The 14,678-nt window shown below is 40.7% G+C and overlaps 2 protein-coding genes across 2 annotated transcripts; one reads left to right on the top strand and one right to left on the bottom strand.

Moving 5' to 3' along the window:
• Window positions 1–1,128: 1,128 nt before the first annotated feature.
• On the top strand, window positions 1,129–4,310 carry LOC104522212 (syntaxin-18; the record flags this gene model as incomplete). Its single annotated transcript, XM_010164476.1, has 4 exons — window positions 1,129–1,187; window positions 2,107–2,176; window positions 2,734–2,814; window positions 4,215–4,310. Coding segments are annotated over 4 exons (306 nt in total), but the record flags the coding sequence as incomplete, so codon positions are not given.
• A 2,246-nt stretch (window positions 4,311–6,556) lies between these two features.
• Window positions 6,557–12,803, bottom strand: NSG1 (neuronal vesicle trafficking associated 1; the record flags this gene model as incomplete). The annotated part of the gene is made up of 2 exons (XM_010164366.1): window positions 6,557–7,369; window positions 12,693–12,803. Coding segments are annotated over 2 exons (312 nt in total), but the record flags the coding sequence as incomplete, so codon positions are not given.
• Between the last annotated feature and the right edge of the window lie 1,875 nt (window positions 12,804–14,678).

Below are 14,678 nucleotides of genomic sequence, written 5' to 3'. Positions count from 1 at the left end.
TTTCTGCCCAACTCTCCAGCATGTCCAGGTCAAGATCTAGTCAGTTGTGTTCATACCACAAAGGTCCAGCTGTTACCAAGGCTTTGGCCACATCAGAATACCTTGAATGTGTTTCCTATCCTTGTCCCAAAATGGGACTTGTTACCCTTCCAGTACGGGGTGCTCTGCTGTCCCTGATGGCAGGAGCCTTTCGGCCGGAGTGCTCCCCAGGAGGTGTTGGGCAGGAAGCTGCAGGCCCGCCCTGGGCTTTTAACCAGCTGTGGCTGGCTGCCAGACTGGAGGGTCAGACTCATTCAGACACCTTGAAATCCCAGCTCAGTATGTCCTAACAGGTTCTTTCTGAAACAGTCCTTATGATGTGGTTTCCAACAAACTCCACTACAACATGGGATACCTTCCTCGGCTGTATTTTGGCTGTGCAGGTTTTGTTTCAGCACACTGTGTCATCATACTTGCTGCATGATCACTTGTTCTGTAATGAATCCCAAATGACCTGACAGTCCAGTACATCTAAAAAGTCAAAGCTTATTTTCCTGCATAAAGTTTTCTATTTATGCAGGAAAAATGTAGTGCTAAAAAAATGTTTCATTGATTACACGAGTTTTAAATGGAAGAGGTCTGCTGGAATAACTAAAGCCAGTGCGTTTGTAAAGTATGAAGTACTAGATGTCAAAATATTTCATATTGTAGCAAAATGTAAAAGCTCTTAACTTCATACCGTGGGCAGTACGTGAATAATGTGAATGGCAGTGCAAAGGTATCATGAAAAGAATCACATGCTTTCATGAGCCTGAAAGCTTTCCCCACTCAATATCTCAAACAATAAAAAAGGACAGATTTCATCCACTGTATTTTTCTTTACTGCAAAGTAACTTGAGCAAAATCTTCAAGTTATTTTGGGGTTTGTTTCACTAATGGGAGGAGAATGACAAAGTGTTACAGTGACGGGGTGCAAATAAAAAGATCCATATTGTTCATTTAGACCAGTATTAGTAATTCTTGAAGATCTCTTTAGTTGAGACATACTGTAAATAGATGGCAAGGAAGGGTGGAAGTTGGTATGGGGTGGGGTTTGAAGAAAATTCCCCAAGTCCAAACATGTGAACTTACGTGATTTCCTTCTTCCAGTTTGAACAGGAGAACCAGAGGCTTGTTGGTGAAATGAATAACCTCTTTGATGAAGTCAGGTACCGTTTTTTGTTATTTGGCAGATGGCTGCACATGCTGGTCCCCTAACCTGGCCAACACCTACACACAAGTGTCTGCTCCAGGACACCTGGCTCTGTGAATTGCAGCAGTGTGGTAGAAGCAGGGACAAAACAGGAGTGCCCAGGAAATGAACTGTGTGCATCACACATCGTGCTGTCCCACAGTGTAAAGAATGGTTCTGAGGGACACACCAGCTCCCCGCTAGCACTGGGTACATTGGGAGGTTTACATTCTAGCTCCCTTATAGAGAAGTTTTAAAGGATGATGTTTTCCATTCATATCGCACTGTCCGCTGCATATGCAGACAGCAGCAGGGGAGGCGCCATCACTGACCCCCAGGCAGAGAGACCCGTCTTTCCTTATGGCAGAGCAGCGGTGCCGTTTGCTCTTCACTGGCTGTGCAGAAAACCTGAACGGCCAACTCCAGCTAGAGCTTTATTTCTGGAGTATCAGTACCAGCCAAGGTGAATTCCACACTTCACAGCAGCATCTAGTAAGGGTATGTCAACATTGACTACTTAGGGTCATGGATGGAAGAAGGAAGATAGGTGAAGCTCTCGCAGTGATGGCTGCTCTCTGCCACCTTCCAGGTGGTGCCTTCCCCAGAGCATAGAATCATAGAATGTTGTGAGTTGGAAGGGGTGCACAAGGATCATCAAGTCCAACTCTTGCCCTAGCATAGGACAGTCCCAACATTCAGACCATGCATCACTGTGGGCTGGTCGTCTTCCAACCATGAATTGTCAGAGCACTGATCCCAGGCTATCACTGCAGCTGATGGCTAACAAAATAGGTGTGCCTTTGACTCGCCCGCTTACTGGGATGGAGAAGCTGAATCTGCAGGAGCAAGAAATGTTTGCAGTAGTGTCTAATGGGGTATTTCTGTTCTTTGCCAAGACAAATTGAAGGAAAAGTGGTGGAAATCTCCAGACTACAAGAAATATTCACTGAAAAGGTCTTGCAACAGGTTAGTATAATTTAGTACTCCAGCAGCAAATACAGCTTGAAGATTTTCTTGGAGACATTTTGGTCTTGGTTGCACGCCAGATGTAAATGTAAGATTAATGAATCTTTGACACAAATGTGAAGGAAAATATTTTTGTTTTTCAAATGCAAAATCGAGATATTTACTGTTGTTACTTATCAGTATGTACTGGGAATGGAAAATGCAGTGTGTGTGCAAATGATCCCTCTGCCTCAGAATTAGTGTCCTGTTGAATTGTACTACTTAATGGCATCTTTTCTGGAAATGGTGGCACCTCTTCCAAAGGAGCTGGTAAAAATTAGACTGGTTAGATTTGATTCTAGATAAACGGGAGACTTCCTGTTGATATTGGTGCTCTCTGTTGAGGCTCATAAAATCACAGGTAAAGAAATTACAACTTAATTGCCTCTGCATCATTAAAACTAAGATGATAATAACACCAGATTTTAATTTATTTTTGAGTTCTGTTTGTTCCCCAAGTCCCTGGAAGTCATTTTTTTCTTAATTCATCACTGTTTCTATTTTATTTATTTTAACAGGAAACCGATATTGACAATATCCATCAACTAGTTGTGGGTGCAACAGAAAATATCAAAGAAGGCAACGAAGATATAAGAGAGGTGATGCCTCTACATTGTTTTAAACTTACTTGTGTCTCTTAATTTGCAGTTTTGCCCAAGTGTTGCTTTCAACAGCACGTGTGAGTTCACCCCCAGGACAGGTGCAGCGTGTTGGGGTGTCGGGACACAATTTTGGAAAAACTGTACAAGTTAGCTGAGCTTCTCAATAGTTGGCAGCTGGAATAGTTGTGTTGCTAACAGAGATGTGAACAGCTACACAGGTCTGCAGAAATCTGCTTGGCCTCACCTGTTTTTTAAACATGAAGGTCAGCTGGCATGAATTAAAGCATGTGTGAAGTCTGTTTGGTTTTGTAAAGGGGAGGAGGGAGAAATTGCAGACTAAGAATAAGACGGTGCTGAAACGAGTTAAATGCTGAGTGTTAACAGAAGAGTCTCTTTACCATGCTGAATGTATCTCACATGCTCCTAGTAAGCAAATCCACCCCATTGTCTTACTAATTAGAATGAAATGTTATCTTCCAGGAGCTGAGATTTCAATAAAAACAGAGCTCCTAACTCAGGCTACTGAGTAAATGCTTCAGTTCTTTTTTTTTTCCTCCCTCCTGAAAGCACAAAGAATATGTAACTCACGGATGAGTTATTTACTGCTCAGCTCTCATGAAAAGTGCATCAAACCTGGCCTGAACTGAAGCTATTTTTGCTTCCCATTTGTAGGTAGAACTAAGTTTCCTAAACCACAATGAAAAACAGTAGAGAAAGGTGATAAATACAAAACTTCATCATTCACATTAGTGTTTATATCACATTAAAAAAAAAAAAAGTAAAATCTATTCCATGTGTAAATCTGAAAAATCTGAGAGAACAGGTCCCCTGATACGTTTGGGAAGGAGAATCCAAGAAAAATACTTTCTCCTTGCTTTAACTTGCTCTGAGACTGAAATATGTGATTGGCAGAGCTAAATCAACCTCCAGAAAGAGCTGTTGGGTTGGAGGTTTTTTTTTTTGGTTGGCTGTTGTTTGGGGTTTTTTTGTCAGATGATGTTTATTACAATGATCAAGGCCTCATTATTTCTAATCATAGAATTTCACTTGTGGAATTAAAACTAACCTTTAAGTATGTATGTTTTAATGTTGTTCTTAATGGTTTGAGTATATTTCCATTGTGTGGGATCTTGGGATATTTTTGGTTTGTGTGTTTTTTCGGGGTTTTTTTTGTTTGGTTTTTTTTTAATGACCGATTTTGAGAGAAACTTTAGTGTAATATATCTAAAGAAGTATAGTCAACCTGACTTTCATTCACCTGAAATTAAGGGCAAGTTTTGTTCTTTCTCCTGTGGGAGGGAAGAGTGAAGCCACTAAGAGGCATCCTGGGTTGCCATTGTTGGAATTCTGCTGTATGTTTACTGGTGATGGTAACGGAGATAACCTTTTCCTCGCAGGCCATCAAAAACAACGCTGGATTCAGAGTATGGATCCTGTTCTTCCTTGTGATGTGTTCATTTTCCTTGCTTTTCCTGGACTGGTATGATAATTAATTAAAATGTAATATTGTCTACATACTTTGTACAACTTCAGACATTTTCTATGGAGCGGGGTATCCACCATACCTGTATATTTTATGCATTTTTTTCACACCGCTATGATGGAAATATTTTCCAATAAATAAGCATGTGCATATATCCATCAGAGCAGAGGGAGCTGATAGCATTCATTTTAAATCCTGTTATCAAACATAAAACCACACTTAATCCTGCAAATAACACAGAAACATCTGAAAGACTTGGAGCTGGAGCATAGCTAACAGAAGGAAAAAAAACAGTAATGGTTTTATCGTAGTCACCCACACATCTGTGACGTGTGAAGTCCAGCTCCCAGTGTGCAGATCACATCAAGAGAAAACTGTTACTGTGCAAAAGCATCTACACTGTCTCAGACTTTTATTTAATCATACCACTTCAGTACACAGGGATCATTTTGCACATGTATGACCTCTACTTCTAATCCTTTGAAACTACTCGAGTTAGAGACTGGGTGGATTTAATAGTAATAATAATAACGATAAGAAGTCAACTGAAGAGCTTTACTTCTAGGTGAAAAGAGAGAACCCAACACAAACAGACTGTGCAGTGAAACAGATGTTCTGGGCTGTCAGAACAAAGCCAAAGGATAGGCAGTATTGAAGCCAAACTCTTCAAAGTACTAAAATTGGGAGCGTAAAAAATATTGGGAGTACTAAAAAATAAAGTTTCAAAACAAACTGTAGATAAGAATTGATAAACTCCTCCTGTTAAATCACAGGAAAAAATTACTTTCACTTCAAGAAGCATAAGCAATCTCTTTCCCCTAGATTGTAAAGCTTAGCATTTTTTAATGTTTATTTTTACGAGAGAGAGAAATAAGTTGTTTCTCATCAGTATTTACTTGTGCATTAAATTTTTTATTGTCCTAAATTTAAGGGGAGGAGAGATATCATGAATCATTGCTATGTAGGACAGTCCTGGGGAACAGATCTTTCCATGTTGTAAAATCTGAATGTCTTCTGTAAATGTGTTGATATGAAATATGTGTTCTGCTATCTCTCTTCTGAAATGTATATTTCTATACATTATATGCAACAAGCAGCATCATCCTTATTCTTTACTCTGCACAGAGTGAAAATGTCAAAAGTTACATGTGAATTAATTACATTCAATAAAGCATATACCTATTAGAAAATGCAAAAATGGTATGTTTTAGTATCTTTATATTAGCTTGAAATTTTTAAATGCAAAGAAAAATTTGGCACAGAATTTATTGCTTTTCATGCATTCCACACACCATGATGACTTAATAAAAAGCCTTTTACAGATCTACTGTGTAATGCACATTTCATAGCAAACCTCAAGAATGGCTGTTTTTACTGTATTGGTAAGAAAGGCTGTTGATAAAGCAATTTTACTGTAGAAAAATTAAAGTTTGTTCTACTACAGATCTTGAGACAGAGCCCATACTGATGTTTTTCCTTCATTTTTATCTACTCTGTACAAAAACAAAAAAAGGAACTTTTGACATGTCCACTGCACCTTGTCCCATTCAAGTTACATGACCAAAAATGTGACTTGCTTGCCCAGCTGCTTCACATGCTTAGCTTTGTCTGTTACATTGGTAAGATGTCTTTTTTTGTAATGTATATTTAAGTTTTATAATAAAATGAAAACATGGTTTCACACAAAGAATAGATAAGTTTGTAATTACAATGGAACTTTAACGTGCATCCACAATACTAAGTTATTCTACATCTTTTCCCCTCCCAAGCCCTACATAAACAGTTCTACTCTTCACTCTGTTCCACATGTAGCTTTAAAACAGCCAATTGTGTTATCTAATACATTATTGTTTCACTTGTGATGCTCTGTGTTTTAAAAAGTATGAAACTGCAAACCATACATAGACTGAAAGCTCTTTCTAATTAATTAAAAAGGGAAATGGTAGCGTAATAAGAGAAAATTTAGACTTTTATTCCCTCAGTTGTAACCAACAAATGACAGAGTGGACCACATCTACTGTGAATAGGCTTTCAGCCTCTTAAGTATGATCAAAAGATGTTGTTTCTCATTAGAACATCTTGAGCTGTATTTTTTTACACTATCCTCAACATCCATCGCTCAAACGGTCTGTGTTTTTTCCTTCATGTCTATCTATCTAGTTTGTGTTTTAGTGCACATCCTTACCAAGATGCTAAAGCCACAGTGGAAATGCAGTTAAATCCTGTTGACAGCAATAATAAAACATTAAGCATGCCTTGTTGCAGAGAACTTCATTATCACTTACAAATAAACAACAGTAAAGAAAATGTAAGAAAAATGCTACCTGACAGTTTCTTTCTCCATACAAGTCATTACATTATGCCTTTGACATCAGTGCTGACTATCGTTCTTGCCTGAGCCAAAACTAAAGATTAAATACAGCTTTCAGCTAAACAAGAGATCACTCTAGTTACATCTGGGGTGTTTCAGTTTGCAAAATGACAAAGAATAAAAAAATTAATAAATAAAGTATCAGTTCAGACAACAGAACACATGATTTACCTATGGTCCAAACCCTGAAAATCCAGTGAAGAAATCTGTCAGTATCCAATAAACTGCAAGAACATATCTAACATTGGATTTTTTTTTTTAACATTGAAAATGGTGTCAGAGCTCTAAAGCAATGCTGATATGCACCTTGTTTTATGCCCATGAATGTTCTGCAGCAAGTTTTGTTTTGTTTTTTGCAAAGCAGTATCAGCAAACAGAAGCAATTGCACCATAAACATGAGTAACCTCTAAATTATCCATAATTATATTTCATTAAAAGTTCCTTAAAGTCCCTTAGTTACCTTCAATGACATAGCATTAAGAATTAGCATATCACACTAAGCTGATTTCTCAGCAGCTTCAGTCTCCTGTTCAGAGAGTTTCTCTTCCGACAGTACTGTCATCCACGGGGACACTGAGCGCGTGATGGTTTGTTTGGCCAGGTTGTAGTGGTTTATGACTGTGTAAAACTTCCCTCGAGCACTGGAGTCTTGTTCAGAGTAGTAGTTTTCCAACCCAGCTGGAATGCACTGATTATTCTGAAAAGAAAGTCCATCACTGAGGTTACAAATATGGTCCCATACACACCAAAAGTAGGTTAGTGTTCTTCCTTTGCCTTTTAGTCTAAGCCAACATTCACTTTCTGCCAGCCAAGATGCAGCATACAGGAATTCACTACAGTGCTGTCCTGCTACACTCCAAACGTTCTTCCCTCCGATCCTTAAACTCCTCCTGCAGTTGCCAGGAAGACCAGTCTGGGTGTACATGCCAGAATAATTAACATACCAGAAACAGGCTTGCCTAAAATCATTTTTTCAAGTACTGAGTCTCTAGTTCCAGCCATATTTTGCTGGTTTTTCCTCCCCACCTAGTTCCAACTGTTTGGTCTACACTTACAGATGTCTGCATCCTACTGTTAGATCAGCTTCAGGCACTTTAATATGGTGTTTTCAGTCTGTGGGACAGAAATGAATAGATACACTGGTGCCAAGGTGTGAACAGTTTTATAGCCCAGTAAATAAGACATACAGGGAAAACACTGTGGGTGGCCAAGCTGATGTCCAGGTGCGTACACACATACAAAATACTTCACTCTCTTGATTATCAGAAAGACGCAGCCAACAGCAAGCTTTTCAAAAGCTACCTTTAGCTGTGGGACCGTTATTTGATTTCCCAGAAGTGTAAAAGCACTACACAGACACTGCAAGACGCTCACAGCTTTTGAAAGTGAAATACCTGATTTAGAGAGTTAAATACTAAGTAGGATCCAAACTTTGCTGACACCTTAAAAACCAAAGTGAATGCGCACGTGCAGTCCATTAGTCAGCAGCTCTCATCTAGCGACCACTGCAGTGACGATGCAGTGAAAACCTATGAAGCAGGCAGCTGCACTGGAGGGAAAAATGATGCAGACACATCCTGTGAGGCCCCAGGTTTTGCTCCAGGTCACCCTTCTCTCCGTGGATGCTCTGCCATAACTGCCAGTCCAGTCCGTCCTGCCTGATACCTCGGAGTGCTGGGGCAGCCATCTGGGCAACTGAATTGACCCTCTAAAGTATAAGCTGTGAGTAGCTGCAGCTTGAGGGAAATAAGTTTAATCATTTTTACTGTGACTGTTTTTTAAAAAAATAGGTTGTTTGGTCTTCCTGCTTCCACCACCGGAAGATTAAAATTTGTAACACTACAGCACAGCAGCTTGGAACTGCTACTGTTATAGAACTTGGCAAACAAAACTTAATATTGGAAATTTCTGGGCAGGAAAAACACATGCAAAAATGTCATGGTTTTTATGACCAGATGCTGTCATCTCAAATGTGTCCACATTTACTTTTGGGTTGACTCTTGTCCTTAAAAAAAAAAAAGAAGGAGAAGTGGCATAAATAAAGTGGCATAAATAAGCACACAGTTTCGAATGGTTTAAATCATAAAGCACAGAATGACTGGGGGAAAAATCCAGCAGACAGTCTTGGCTTAATAAATATTTTGCATCCTAAGAATGTTAAGAGTGAAAAAAAGCATCAAAAGGTATGAAAGAAAAAAGCAAGACTTGCCAAAACAACAGGCCTACAGGTAGTCTCATAAACCTGCCTGCCGCCGGTGGATACAACCCGGTGGCAGACTGGACTGCTGAAAGAAGACTCGCTGTCCCAAGACTAACACTGCTCCTGCAGAGTTAACACCACATCGATTCTAACCTGCTTGTGGGACAGAAACCTCGAGGTGTGTCAGCCTCCAATAGTGTTTATTTGTTATCTTTTGTTAACTGAGCAGCCAGGGCAAATCTTCCCTCACAGTTCTGTTTGCAGTAGCACTACAAAGCAGATGGGATTTAACCCCGGCTAAGCAGACACCTGTGCCTGTTCAGCACTGTTTAAGTCAATGGAGGTCTCCCCATGGTCATTAATCATCGTATATCCCACCTACAAGACCAGGACCTAGATTTAAAAAAAAAAATAATCCACGACAACTCTAGAATAGAGCTATTTGATAAACAGGTTCACACCACCATGCTGCATTCTGGAAGTATTTATTCTGCATGCTTTATCTGGGATAACTGGCACTACTTCTGATGTAATAAAATGACTAAGAAGTACGCAAGACCCAGACATCTTTGTAGTGATTATTTCACCCAGTCATAGGATGTAGGCACAATTCTAAATATTTAAAATGGGGGAAGAAATACAATCCATTGAGCTAATTAAATCTGCCAAAGAAATTCAAGCAAATATAATTATTAGTACTGAAGACAAGCCAAGATTACTGCCAGTCTGAAAAAAATGCCACAGAATCTTTTGTTGCTTTTAGAAGCAATTTGCTTTGTAACAGGCAAAATGATTCAGTAATGTTATTTTTCTTAGTCACAAACACGCACAACATCTATCAAAAGAGCCTAAAGAAACACAGCACAGTTTCCATCTGGACTGCATTCTTGCTCCCAGGATTTCATGTTTCTAGAAAAGACAGGAAAAACCTCCCCTTTACTGATTACTCCTTGGGTACAGCCCAAGGACAGCCCCCTTTCCTTAGCTCCTAATCAAGGCCAGCCATGCAGCGCTGGGGAGTGACCGAGCCATGGAAACTGGCACCAATCCTCATCCTGCCGCTCGCCTGGGACCTTCAGCTTATGCAAACATTCCTCTCCAACCTTTTTATTTGTTTCCATGGTTCCCAGGTGAGAGAAGTAATAAGGAAGGCCATGAGAAGAAACTGGGATGCTCCAGACTGAGTTGCCAGTGTCTTGCTTCTTTCACAACCCTTCTATTTCAGAAATTAGTTAAGGGTTAAGGCCTTTGATGACAGAGAGAATCCTGGTTGCCAGTCTGGATCTGGCTGTTTGAAGATGACTCCTTTTGTCTCTGTGACATAAAGACCCTGATGGTATTCACTTATAAATAGTATCTTGTCACATGAACTTTGCTGTGTCAGTAATTCCAAACTTAATAGATGATGATGTTGTCTTTAATGCACTGAAATCACTTTGTTGTGCTGTCCATGAGTCTGACAGAACGCAGGTGCCTTGGCAAGGGAAGCTAAAAGGTAACAGATGCAGTAGTAGGGAGCACACTGAAGCCTTGGAGAAATTCCTCCAGGATGTAAATGCGCTCAGGTCTTTGAGCAAAACGCTGGTGACTCTCACTAACAGCCAGTAACGAGTGCTTCAGAGGAGTGATCTACACAACAGCAGTATTAGGGCTGAGGCAGAAAGCTTGAGCAAGCACAAAGTTGAGGCTCGAGCAGTTTAAGATTGCTATACAAAGGAAAATATGCACCTTTTTAAGCACACCTTCAAGCCCTGGATGTGTAGGACAGCAGAAAGGCTGAAAACACTGAAACCTTTGGAACTGCTCCATGTATGAGAGCATCAAAGCAGAGAAGACTGAGTCTGACTCAGAGCTGCAGTAGCTCAGCCTTTATGCAGAGATTCCCATGGTACCAAGCTTCCTGAGACAGGGGACACCTTTGCTCTTAACCAGGAAATCACATCAGCATCCAAAGCCTGGGGACATCCAGGCCAGAAAACATTGTTGAGTCCACCTGAAGCACAAAGCCAATCCACAGAGACATTGGTCACCAAGTGCTGGACTTCATCTCTTTTAGGACATCTGTTCCAAGTTATGCCATGACGTATTATGGACTCTCCCAAAACCAGATGCAAAGGCAACAAATACAAATTCATGTCAACAGAGGTAGGTTCAGGCCTTGTGCCATTTGCTAACGTTTTTATCCTGTAAAACTCTTTTTAAAAAGAGTTACATGACCAAAGATGCTGTGTCTCCTGGCATTATGCCATCAAGCAGCTAGGAAACAGCCTCCGTGGGACCCAGCACTGGGAGGGTCAGAGTAACGCAGCCCTGTGTATGCGCTGCACCTTAAAAACAAACCACGAGCTGTGGGACGTTCTCCCTAACTTCTGGTTCAAACCAGGGCCCTAAGGAGAGAAACCCAACTGGACTGTTCACAGTGCAACTGAAATATAGCTAAGAAACTGTTCTCCCCTTAAATGTTTGTGACACTAGGAAGAAAAGACAAAAGAAGCCAGAAGGCTACAACTCAAAGGGACAACGTGGTATGAAAGGAAGCAGAAGCAGCGGACTGTTACCAGACTTCTGACAGGAGCACATCACTGGCCATTCCTGTCAAGTCAGGATCACATCAGGATAAGCTTGGTAGGAAGATACAGTCCATATTCCAAATTGCTCAAAGGCAAGAGAAAGCTTCAAAAAATAAAAAAAAGGCTGTCGTCCCATCAGACAGCACAGAGGGGTTCTAGTGCTTGTCTGAGACAACACAAACACTGAACAGCAGAACCAAGAGCTGAATCTCCTCAGTTACAAATATTCTAACCACAGCAGCTTTTGCCCTTGAACCAAGGGGAAGCAGTAACCTAAAACGGAATGCTTGGAGCCAAGCTAATCCAGCAGGGCACCACCGATTGTAACTTTGGACTAGATTCTTCAAAGATACTCATGTGCCTGAAATGGCAGAATCAAAAGTCCTGAACAGGTTTGTAAAGGGGTGCTGAGGCAGCCATTCCTTTTTAAATCCTTTTGAAGATCATACTGGGTACCCTTTGGATTCATTATGTCACTAAGTAATCTTGAAAAATCAGAGGGAAGAACACCATCATCACTGCTACTTTTCTTATCTAATTACAGCCAAGTTCAACCCTGCTAAATTTACAACTGAGAAATCTGTTCCCTTTCTGACTTCCAGCCCAGGTCATAGCTGAGGAGCCAGCACTACCATCTCGCACGCATGAAGCGAGCCCCAGCCTCCCTTCTGGTTGGCACCAGTATTTTTTCCAATAAATGTATTTTCCCTTTTCTGGCATCACTTTTAGCCTGTGGCAGTAGGGCTCAGAGGTCACTATTCTAGAACAAGAAGTTCTTTCTACAAAAATAACCCTAAGGCAACTCTGCTGCTTTTACTGAGAACATCACTCTACTGTTTCTTTGACATATATTCCAGGGTCATTTTTCTTCTCCAGGTTTTATCATTCTCTTCTTTTTTAAGACACATGAATTTGGAAGAACATGCAACCTTAAACCATATGACCCAATAACTGAGGGCTTTGTCCAGTCAGCTGCAGATGAAGTAGGTTTGAAGGACACTGGTGTTGGGACTTTTGCTGGTTTTTCAACATTCAAAGCATTAGCAAAATAACAACATTATGAAAATTGTGCGACAGTACAACCTCAATTATAAATTAATCAGAAAGAAACATAGCAGGAAGCACACTAACCTACAGAAACAAACACAAATTCCTATGCAATACAGCATGACTTAATTGAGGTTATGCAGAAAACAGCATAGAGAATATTACATACTCTCCTATTTTTCTAGAATGTGCACACAATTTACCTTGAAAACAAATCCTTCTGGACAGGTGTGATCATACTTGTAAACCTTGTAGACTACCAGAAATACAACACACGTTAAGAATGCGAGGGCAAAAAGGACCAGCACAGTTACCTGTAAAGGAAAATAAAACATGCTTCTGTTAGTAATGCACTGCTTCTTACATAGCTGTTTGCCAGGGCAGGCAGCAGAAGCCAGCTGTAAATGCACTTCACAGTAACACCAAGCAAAGGATAAAAACAGCTTCTTAGTTACTGAAGGGGAACAGGGAAGCAGCACATAAGTGCTTCTACCTCCCCCTTCTTGGAGAAGAAAGTGGGTGATGGGGTCAGCGGCCCCTTGCCTCTGTACTGCAAGGCTTTTTTGGTTGCGTTTCTGTTCAGTGCACACATGAGGCCAGGACACATCAGGGTAGCTTGGGGCTGCTGCTCATTCAGTGTTTGGATGATGTAAGTCTTAGTCTAGTTTATGTCAGCTGATAAGCACATTTGTTTTCCCTGTGCCTGTCCAAGAATGGAGTCAGGTGACAGTAAGTTAGCACAGGTGTCATCCAGATAATGCAAAGGTGACTCCAGCAGGGCAAGGAGAAAGTAATGCCTGCCCTCTCTTGTTAGGATGAGGGCTTGTTGCACCTGCTGTGAATGTACGGGTAGTTACACCAGCAGTCTGCATGTTTGGCTGCTCAAAGCTTCTTTATTTATAGGTTGAAACAGTACTTCTTCAACACACAGAGCCTGCACAGAAGTGGCTCGCTGCCAGATCCAGAAGGGAATACACCATGTTGAACAGAGAAAGGACCAGCCTTGAGGAGCTCTGTGGCAACTCTTTCCACAGTGCTCACAGAGAAGCTGTCACAGAGGACTGCATTACGTGGCACTGACTTTTCACCATGTCCTTAAGTACCTCTCTGGTCCTGAATTTGGCCTGGAGGAAAATCCAAGACGCACTTTAAGTTGTCAGTACCAAGCTAACCTCTGCCAGGAATAAAATCTGAGCAGCTTAAGACCAGCAACCTTTTAGGTGAGACAGGAGACAGAACTACCCTCTAGAATTACCTCACCCATTGACCAGAGAAAGCTCAAGATTTTGGCCTGGCAGTTACACTGCAAAGCTCCCTAATTCAGACCTGTTTTGCAGCAGGTGTGAGCTGAGCAAATAGCATTCGTTACCAGAGAGAGTGTCCCAGATACGTGTTTGTATTATTCTAAAGCTTCTACTGACAAATGAGTAGCTCAAGGAGATTACAGCGTAAGAGTGGTTGAGGTTTGTTCTTTTTCGTTTTGGCAAGTTAGAAAGAAGCCAGCACATGCTACAGCATAAGAAACAGTAATAAACAGAAACAAACAAGATTATGTAATTAATTAAAACAAAGTATAGTATGATCTGAATTTTAAAAGAAGACAAGTAAGCCAGCTATATATAGCTCCTAAAAAGTTAATTTGGGCACACCAGGGTCAATTACACAAACAAGAGTAATCTGGCATTTGAGAAAGCAACAAAAAAACCAACAAACCATGGCTTTGCCTCTTGGTAAAAAAACCCCACCACACACTCCCTTTATGCTAAACCCCAGAACTAACAGGATTTGCAACACTGCAAACTGCGTGTGGGACTAGTACACTGAAGGACTGAGATGAACTTTTAGGGACTTCTCATGCTGGGGAAGTGAACATCACCATGCGCAGACAACAGCACGTGCTAAATTACCTGGCTGAAACAAGGCTGGGGGAAGCCAAGGATTTTATAAGGATTTTTGATAGACAGAAAATAAGAAAAAAAAAAAAGGAGGGCTGGAGGAGAGGCAGGGAGCACTGCAGATCAGAAAGTAATTCAGCAGAAGAAACGTAGATATTAATGTAACAATGCCAGTCAAAATGAGACATGGAGCAAAGGACCTTTCTGGTTAATAGCAACATCTTCAGTTTCTCAGAACAGTCACTGGATTTAAAAAAAACATAAAAAAATTCTTAATCACCCTCCAAAAATCTC

Source organism: Antrostomus carolinensis, unplaced genomic scaffold, assembly GCF_000700745.2.
Source record: "Antrostomus carolinensis isolate BGI_N321 unplaced genomic scaffold, ASM70074v2 scaffold6760, whole genome shotgun sequence".
In the NCBI taxonomy this organism is placed as follows: domain Eukaryota; kingdom Metazoa; phylum Chordata; class Aves; order Caprimulgiformes; family Caprimulgidae; genus Antrostomus; species Antrostomus carolinensis.
The sequence above is the reverse complement of the archived record's forward strand: the minus strand, read 5'-3'. Positions and strand labels throughout refer to the sequence as shown.